At 38.7% G+C, this 10,300-nt stretch overlaps 1 protein-coding gene across 3 annotated transcripts in view; it reads left to right on the top strand.

Annotated features, from left to right (window-relative positions):
- The window catches only part of LOC106869099 (solute carrier organic anion transporter family member 1C1), a 40,312-nt gene that overhangs the window by 3,026 nt on the left and 26,986 nt on the right, over window positions 1-10,300 (top strand). For all 3 annotated transcript variants that reach the window (XM_014914637.2, XM_014914636.2, XM_052965655.1), the window contains exons 2-4: window positions 4,805-5,408; window positions 8,800-9,009; window positions 9,937-10,023. In XM_014914637.2, the coding sequence (XP_014770123.1) occupies window positions 4,817-5,408; window positions 8,800-9,009; window positions 9,937-10,023 (889 nt within the window). In that variant the 5' untranslated portion in view covers window positions 4,805-4,816. The remainder of the gene's footprint in view (window positions 1-4,804; window positions 5,409-8,799; window positions 9,010-9,936; window positions 10,024-10,300) is intronic.

A 10,300-nucleotide genomic window follows, 5' to 3' on the forward strand; every position in this document is an offset into this window, starting at 1 on the left:
TGTGTGTGTTACATGCTGAGTCTGCAGGTAGGCCCTCTGTGTCTGGTGGCATTGATATCATTAATGTTCCATTTAAACTGTTGCACGCCAACACTTGCAAAAAGGACAGGAGCGAGGGCAGATTCCCAATGCCGTATGGTCTGGGGGGGGGGGAGAATTAAGAACAGTCTAAAGGAGCCGTGGGTGCAACAAGTGTAACAAAAGGTGGTTAGATGGGTGGGCCAGAGGAGAATGTGTAGTAGCAGTACGAGAACAATCAGCTCTGTGAGACAGGGGTCATTATTACAGCGATAAAAAAGGCAAAGAAAAGAGATAGCTTGCCTGCTAGACGTTGCCTGAATTGTGACGAGTGTTAGTGATGGAATGACAAACATCCCAGTGGTCCTTCTCTGCGTGCGGTTCTAGATGCCGATGTACGTAGTAGCAGTATTAGACCCGAACCGTGTAGAACAATGGTTTTGAAACGTGATCCATGTGGCCCATGTTGGTCCATATAAAATTCGGCGGGGGAGAGGGTCCACGCAACAAAATAGTTAATTGGGCATCTACAGTAGTATTTTAAGGGCTCCCTAAAAAATTTTACTTTAGATGTATGTATTAGTATGTATTGCAAGAAGCAGCTGCGTTTCTTTCCCTAACATTTAACATAGTACAACCTACACAAGTTAATGTGCGAAATATAAAATAGGAATGCTGAAAGAAGATTCTATTAAACTAGTTTTTATTAAACATCGAATGGTTCGGAAAAGATTGTAATATAATGATACAAAGTCTGAACTGGTGGCGGAGTGAGACAGCACTTCCAGCCCCTCAAGTTTCTCAAGATTGCGCTTGATCACATTCTAATGGCTTGGGGTCTACTAGAGTAAAATAATAATAAAGGAGTCCAGAGTAGTTTTTTTTAAATGTTGAGAACCCTTGGTGTAGAATGTCAGCAGCAACAGGAATCTAAACAGGAATCTTCGAATCTAAAGTGTAAAGCTGGTCTTTGGGAAGCGGTCTCACCTTTGCTAACGATGCTATCCTAAGGGATATCTTCGGCGTTAATTAGGCTCAGCATTTAAAGCTGCTGTGAGGGTTTTAGCTGAGTGTGACTCGTGATCAAAGTAGGTGTAATGGGTTGTATTTTCTTCATCCAGGTAATATTTGAAGGGGATGGGGGAAGTTGCTGTTAAAACAAATAAGGTTGGCATATTCTCGCTCGATTATACTTTCGCGGTCTCCGCTTATGGAATTAATGCAGGTTCCCCCTGAGGAGTGTGGCTTGCGTGAGGGTGAGATATGGTTAAGGAAGGTTCGGGAGGAATGAGGAGTCATGCCATCTGCATAAGAGTAGTTGTTGTTGGATGCGATGGCAAATTGGTCATTATTGCACGGACAGAATGCAGTCTGGGATTGAACCAAACCCTGCGGAAGAAGGGTTCGGGTGTCACTCTCACAATCAACACTGGTTGATTGTGAGTAGGTATTGCTCTCTTTATTTTTTCCGGACAACTATCATTTGGAGGACTTCTGGTGCTGTTTTTATTGTATTTGTATAGTTATTTAATTTTTTCTTCCTGTGCGAAGAATGTGAAAGGACACGCCCAAAAAGATGGCTTCGGTCACATTTTAGAAGCATGGGAGCTGCTAGATATATGCGGCATAAAACTGGCGGAACCCCAACCGGTTGCCTGACATGCAGGGCTATAGGATCCAAGAGGAATTGAACGCTGAGTGATATATGATTGTGTGAAGTGCAGTGTGGTAAGACAGTGATCGGATGAGTGGACAGGCATTAAAACACTTACGTATTTTACTTACAAACTTTCAGGACGGAATCCAGTGTCAGTTTTATATAATTCCTAGTGATTTATTTTCTTTCACTAAAACTATCTTTGTTATTACAGTTATACATATTGAGGCTTAGTCTATGGATATACAAGATATAACGATAAAGGCAACTGACGCTTAACTCTATATATTTACTTTCGTATTTTTACTCAGAAATATGTGAGGCCGGTATTTGAATCTACGTGCTGCATTCTCCAGTAACAACATTCAAGAATTCATGTACCTAAAATTGCATGCGTTTAAATTTCCATATTGCACGATTTGCTTAAGGTACTACACAGACATGGTGATGAGTCCATTCTGTAGCCCCATCTAAACACCTACTTCCTGCAAATAATTATGTCTTGGCGTTCGCACTTGCGCCTACTCCAAGCGTGTATTACTATCACTGGTGGTTTCAACCAAGATACATTTGATTACAAATGTCAAGTTCTATATCGTATAAGATTTTGTAGCATATAGTATTCTGTGTTATGTAACATTATATATCACATAACACCATGTAAAGATCTTTGTGGCTATCGTCACTGCAAGTCGAAATCTTTAAAAAGATTTCTTTCATGTATCATATAGATGTAATTTTTTATGCTGAATCCGAATTTGTTATTCATTTATTCCAGAAAAATTTTGTGAAAATATTACAGGTGTTCAAAGATTGATAATTTTCAGAATTTCAGCCAATCAAAAAACTGCGCGTTCGCTGCCTCTTCCATCGTCTGTCACTGTAGCGAGAAAGGGGTAGCGGTACCGGCTTGTCAAAACATTAGACTAGTTGTAGTAAACAGGGAAAAACATTAATACATTTGCGAGCAAATTAAATATTTAAACGCTACGATCAAACCAACTGGAGTTGCTAGAAATAACAGTCAAAACATTGTTTAAAACGGATATTTATGAGTTTGAAAATTCAAGAACGAAAGTTTGCAACACACCCTAGGATTTTATCTTTCTCATATCTCCTCCACATAAGTTTACAACGATAAGAGTCAACCATGGAACGATGTGTCCCACACCAGCGTTTATTTCCACGCTTTAAAGATACCCAGGTACTCTCAATTTGTTGATTACACTCAATTTGGTGGTTACACACCTTGAGCGCAAGTGTAGCATCTTTGGTTACTATGGAAACAGAGTTCTTCGCTATCAGCTATGAAACACGTGGTTTTTCTTTGCTTACTATGCTAACAGATCTTCACGGTGATGCGTAAAATACTCGCTTCTGATTGGCTAAAATACCTAAATTTTACAAATTTTAAAGGCTACTAACTTTTTAATTGTAAATTTATAGGGAAAATAACTTTCATTTCAAAATTAGTATACAAAACTTAATCCATATACCAACCTTGAAAACAATAGGATCAAAATTGTAAAGATTGATGATAACCACAAAGAACCCCATGTGCCCCCTTACTTCATAAGTATTCCATGATATCCAGCTCATCTGTGTACTATCTTGATATATCACAATCATGTATCCTCAAAGAATCGCTCACTTATTTAATATCCATTTTGGTTAATTATCAAATTTTCCGTGAACTCAGTTATATATTTAATCATTATACATTTGGATTTTTTTTTCAACCTACACCCTCCAGTAGCAATCCCGCTTTCTCTAACACAAGTAACTTCCACCATTCTTTTTATATTATTAAGCCAACTCACAACGTTTATTGTATAATTGTTGTATCTTGCTGAAAGGATAGGCTTTTAGTAATGAGAAGAGAGGCAAGTAGGAGTATGTAAAATTTTATGAGTAGGAGTGGCTTACTTATCAACCACATGGTTCCGGGTTCAGTCCCACTGCGCAGTACCTTGAGCAAGTGTCTTCTACTATAGCCTCGGGCCGACCAAAGCCTTGTGAATGGATTTGGTAGACGGAAACTGAAAGAAGCCCGTCGTATATATGTATGTATATGTTTGTGTGTCCGTGTTTGTCCCCCCAACTTCGCTTGACAACCGATGCTAGTGTGTTTACGACCCCGAAACTTAGCGGTTCAGCAAAAGAGACCGATAGAATAAGTACTAGGCTTACAAAGAATAAGTCCTGGGATCGATTTGCTCGACTAAAGGCGGTGCTCCAGCATGGCCGCAGTCAAATGTCTGAAACAAGTAAAAAAGTAAAAGAGATTTTCACAGTTCCAGTGATGGCTTGGATCTGTAGTCTTCGAAACAGCTTTTCCTTCCTAGTTTTGACTAGCCTAATTTCTCAAGATTAGAATTGAGGCAATATGTTACATATTCCAGGGCCCCAATAATTACTGGTATAAGCCTGAACTTATAATCTGAAGATTTCTCAATATTTCAGAATAAGTATTTTCTTTTTCGCTGATCTTTAGCATTATGCTAACATCCACCGAGCAGCTGATTCCGACAATTGTATAGTTTCTGTTCTCTGTTCCAAATCACTATGTTTATATTTTATTGAGGTGTTCACTGGGACATACCACCAGTACTCCTTTTTATTATGAGTGGTTATGGCTTCTACCATACTGTGGGTTCTTATTTCTCTGGTCTAGGGGTTATCCTTCCGACAGATCTCATTATACAGCATCTTAGTTACATCATGTCTTATCGGTAGATAATACCGTGATGACATTTTCGGAAAACTGCTTATGATGTGGGTGATATCTTCGGTGTTAACTCCACAAAGTTTGCATCGGTTACCACATTTTGCTGCTTTTCCTGTGTCTGTATCCTTTTTATGCCTTGGGTATTTGGTTGGTATTTCCTGTTCCTGGATTGCAAACGCATGCCCTTCGAAATAGGAGTTAGTAATCCGGTTGTTGATCCATGATAGCTATGTCTATGTTCGTTGTATGTGTGCATGTATGTTTCGTTTGCATTTCGTTAGGAATTATCTCTTCTATTATAGTCTATACAATTTAGGACTTTCTTTCTTTACCGTGAAGAATTTTCTGGAAAATTTCTATAATTTTTATTTATTTATTTATTTATTTATTTATTTATACAGAAATTACTCAAGATGAACGAAGAATTTGGAACAGATGATGCTAAAAAACATGGTTCTCCCACGAATGAAAAAATTCACCAAAGTTATGATCATGGAACACAAAATTCGAACCATCTCGAAACCCTGCTTTCCGAATCTGATACTTTACCTAACACTGACAATATTGTGGCTAACAAGCCTGAATCCAATGATATAAAACCGGATTTCTTTGACTCAGATCCTGATTATTTATGTGGAATCGGAAATTTCCGGCCAAAAAAATTACAATATTTTACAAACATATATTCTTTTATTGTTTTCTACGCCGGGCCTGCTCTTGTCACGTCTACTCTTACAAGTTATATCACATCTCAAGTTACAGCAATTGAGCGACAATTTGGCTTTTCCAGTGCCAATAGCGGTTTTCTTTTGGCTTGCAATGATATTGGATTTCTCAGCACTGTTCTGTTCGTCAGTTACTGTTTTCGTAATAAACATATTCCACGCGTCTTAGCTGCTGGCACATTTGTTTATGGGATCTCTGGCCTTCTTTGTGCATCACCCTTCTTTTTGGATTCTTCAGCAAATACTGATCAACATCTTGAAGATCCACTCACCGACAAAGGTATTAAATCAGCATCATCATCGTCGTCGTAATCACCATCATCATCATCACCCCACCACCACTAGCAGTAGTTAATCATTTTAACCACTTCGTTTATAATATTCAAGCTTTATTATTAAAAGCGAAAGAAATATATATATATATATATATATATATATATATATATATATATATATATACACACAATATAGCAATATGTATGCTGTTCTCGTTAATCCCAGGTTGGCACTGAACTCATTCATCATTCATTTGCGTCCTTTTAAAGCCTAGCCAGGCTCATGGGCCCGGTTTTTATGGCGTATGTGTTACTCCCACCTCAAGTCCATCGCAGCGTTACTCGAGAAACAGGAAGAAAGAGTGAGAAAGAAAGTTGGGGCGAAAGAGTACAACAGGGGTTGGCACTCCGTCGCTTATGACGTCGAGGGTTCCAGTTGATCCGATCAACGGAACAGCCTGCTCGTGAAATTTAACGTGCAAGTGGCTGAGCACTCCACAGACACGTATACCCTTAACGTAGTTCTCGGGGATATTCAGCGTGACAAGGCTGACCCTTTGAATTACATGCACAACAGAAACAGGAAGTAAGAGTAAGAGAAAGTTGTGGTGAAAGAGTACAGCAGAGTTCGCCACCATCCCCTGCCGGAGCCTCGTGGAGCTTTAGGTGTTTTCGCTCAATAAACGCTCACAACGCCCGGTCTGGGAATAGAAACTGTGATCCTATGACCGCGAGTCCGCTGCCCTAACCACTGGGCCATTGCGCCTCCACTGGAGTTATGTAAAGAGTATACGTATCTGTGGAATGTTTCGCCACTTACAAACTGGAGCAGGACCAGATAATTCGGTTGATTGAACAACTGAATCTTCATTATCGAACGACGGAATCAACCATTATCATCACATTATCATACGATACCTTTTTCGCTATGTACCAACACTGATAAAAGTTAGTTGTCTAGAGGTTTTCTGCAGTGGTAAAAGCCAAATTAAAAAAAAAAATAAAAAGAACAGTGTTCTATTCGAATGTTAGCTATAACCTCTTTTTACAGTATCAAAACAAACACACCATCTATTTTATAAAATTATAGGGATCTTTTTTAAAACGGGGGCCACATTTTTCATTAACGAAACACTTTGAAACTTGGAACACTGGTAGAATGTGTCATATAAAACATCTTTTTCTCTTAGTCTTCTTTAAAAAAAAAAGAAATCCATAAGTTATTCCATGTTAAAGTTGTCGTATTTCTGTAATTTCAACCAATCACTGACGTCCATTCAGCCGATATACATTAAGTGCCGACTACATAAACAAACGATTCTGAAACAATTAACCCTAACCCTAACCCTAACCCTAACCCTAACCCTAACCCTAGGGTTAGGGTTAGGGTTAGGGTTACGGTTAGGGTTACGGTTAAAGCAAATTTAAAATGAAAAAAGCAAATAAGACGAAGGTATGGAGATTAAATACGCTTTACACAGCTTAATCAGCCAAAGGAGTAAATGTAAACAACTGAATACTTGTCAGTGATTGGTTGAAATTATCGAAATAAGACAATTTTTTACATGAAATAAATTCGAATACAAAAATATTTTTCTGTTCTATAACACAAAATAGATAAGTATACGAAGTTTGAAAGTCTTTCGGTACCAAAAACACTACGGAAAACATTAATGAAAAATGTGGCCCCCGTTTTAAAATAGATCCAATTATAGTCTACTCTTCTGAAGATTACAAGATTTCTATCTGAGTTATTTCTGTAAAGTCATTTCTGTTATCATCTACATATTTCAGCTTACTTTATTTTCACGTGGATTTTTACCAGACAAATTTCTTCAAATAATATATCCTCTACATTCTTTTCTACACTAGGCACACGACCTGAAATTTGGCGGGAGGGGGGCCAGTCAATTAGATCGACCCCTGTACGCTACTGGTACTTAATTTATCGACCCCGAAAGGATGAAAAGCAAAGTCGACTTCGGCGGAATTTGAACTCAGAAAATAAAGACTGACGAAATATCGTTACGCATTTTGCCCGGCGTGCTAACGTTTCTGCCAGCTCGCTGCCTTGATATATCCTTTATATTACACAGTAGAAAGGGGTGTTGACCTATAAAAACATTTAATATATTTTATGGGATATTATGGTTGAATAACGAAATACCACATACCTACAAGTCATTAATATACTCTCTGTTTAAATTCGACCTGGATTGTTTCTTTCTGACACCCTTTTGGGATTGATCAATAAGTTCCTTTGAAACTGGATGAAGATATAATTATCTATACCCACCTCTAAAATTCCTAACCTCACTTAATATACAAATCAATATTTACTTGAGTTTTATCGATGAATTTTAGATGCTTCTGGAGCAAATAAAAATTTTATTATTTTACCTGTCAAGTTTTGAACACAAAAGTATTGACTATACCTTTCCCCTCAGAATTCCAGGCTTATGCTTATGCTTTCCTTTCAGAAAAAGATGTTAGCTGGTAGAATAGTTAGCGCGTCCGGAAAAAAAAAATGCTTCGTGGCATTTCCTCTGCTTCAAATACTGCCGAAGCATTTCCTCGATTCAAATCTCGCCGAGGTCAACTTTGCTTTTCATCCTTTTGGGATCGATCAGATAAAGTACCCGTAAATACTAGGATCAAGCAATCGACTTCTCCGCCCAGCCCAAATTCCTGGCCGTTCCTGTAGTAGAAAGAATTAAAGCAGCAAGTTGGCAGAATCGTTAGCATGCCGGACAAAATGCTCAGCGGTATTTCATCCGGCTTAACTTTCTGAGTTCAAATGCATCGAAGTCAACTTTGCCTTTCATCTTTTCGGTATACATAAAATAAGTACCAGTTGTACACTGGGGTTGATGCAATTGATTAAACCTCTCCTCCATAATTCCAGGTCTTGTGCCTAGAGTAGGGAAAAAAGAAATTATCATTACGGAGGTGGTGAGCTGGCAGAATCCTTAGCACGCCGGGCGAAATGCTAAGCAGTATTTCGTCTGCCGTTACTTTCTGAGTTCTAATTCCGCCGAGGTCGACTTTGCCTTTCATCCTTTCGGGGTAGATAAATTAAGTACCAGTTACGCACTGGGGTCGATGTAATCGACTTAATCCCCTTGCTTGTCCCCTCTATGTTTGGCCCTTGTGGGCAATAAAGAAATAAGAATCGTTAGCACACCAAACAAAATTCTTAGCAGCATTTCATACGCTTATGTTCCACGCTCCAATTCCACCTGGATCGACTTTGCTTTTTCATCCTTTGGGGGATCGCTAAAATAAGTACTAGCAAAGCACAGGGATAGGTTTGATCAACTAAACCCTTCCTACAAAATTACAGGCTTTATACCTATGGTAGAAATAATAATATTTTTTTCTTTTGTTGTTACCCAGGTCTTAATTATACCAACGATGCTTTTTACATGTGCATTGAGAAGAAGGATGAAGAACCCTCAAAAGAAGCTTCCCCAACGAATTTCTGGGCGCTTTCACTGATCGCAATTGGGATGATTATACAAGGAATGGGCAAATCTGTTAGATCACCTTTGATAGCTGTATATGTTGATAACAACGTGAAGAGAACAAAAACTGGGAAGTTTATGGGTAAGTGTCTTTCGCTTTTTCTCCCCAATGTTCGTGTGGCGTGTATGTGTGTGTGTGTGTGTGTGTGTGTGTGTGTGTGTGTGTGTGTGTGTGTGTGTGTGTGTGTGTGTCTGTGTGTCTGTGTGCGTGCGCGTACGCACGTGTGTATAGCTTTCGACGTGTCTATCCAAAGGGTTGGTAAACCGTATTTACAAGGTATTTACTCGCGCTCGAGCATGCGCACACGACTGCGAACAAATAGACAGACAGACAGATAGATAGATAGATAGATAGATAGATAGATAGATAGATAGATAGATAGATAGATAGATAGATAGACGAGCTTCTTTCAGTTTTCCTCCACTAGATCCACTCAAAAAGCTCTGGTCGGCTCGAGACAATTGTAGAAGACACTTGGTGGTGAGCTGGCAGAATCGTTAGCACGCCGGACAAAATGCTTATCGGTATTTCGTTTGCCGTTACGTTCTGAGTTCAAATTCCGCCGAGGTCGACTTTGCCTTTCATCCTTTCGGGGTCGATAAATTAAGTACCAGTTGTGTATTCGGGTCGATCTAATCGACTGGACCCCTCCCCCCAAATTTCGGGCTTTGTGCCTGGAGTAGAAAAGAATATATCTCTTTGCTTTCAGAAACTTTCATTTGAATAGCAATTCATATTTGATACGCACATTGGTCAAAGTGGGGGGAATGTCTGTTATCTAATAGTTCAATAAAAGTTTTTTGAAAGATTTTATACTCTGACCAACTTTATAATATTAACACTTTGTTCTTAACACGTATTTCTGTCATTAGTTCATTAATCAATACTGATACGATGAAGTAATTACAGTTATCAAGAGATTCACAAGTTTCTTCGAAATTCTTCGCATTCGAATTACCATTGTTTTGGATATATTTCGTCATTTTTCTTTTTCTTTTAATATTTCAGGTATCATTACAGCCATTGGAATATTTGGTCCTGCTGTATCTTTTTCGATAGCTACAGTCTTCAGTCGTTTACATTTTTCACTCAGAGGTAAGTGACCATTCATTGGTTCACTCATTCATTCATTCATTCAATCAATCTACCTACTTACCTACCTACCTACCTACCTATCTAATCTATTTATCTGCCTATTCTATTTTTCTGTCTATCAATTTACCAATCAATCTATCTATCTATCTATCTATCTATCTATCTATCTATCTATCTATCTATCTATCTCAAGACCATTCGACATTGCACGTTCGGTCCGTCAGGGATGCCCCCTCTCGTCGGTCCTGTACGTATTGACTCTCGAGCCACTACTGCG

This window comes from Octopus bimaculoides, chromosome 2 (assembly GCF_001194135.2).
Source record: "Octopus bimaculoides isolate UCB-OBI-ISO-001 chromosome 2, ASM119413v2, whole genome shotgun sequence".
NCBI classification, from domain to species: domain Eukaryota; kingdom Metazoa; phylum Mollusca; class Cephalopoda; order Octopoda; family Octopodidae; genus Octopus; species Octopus bimaculoides.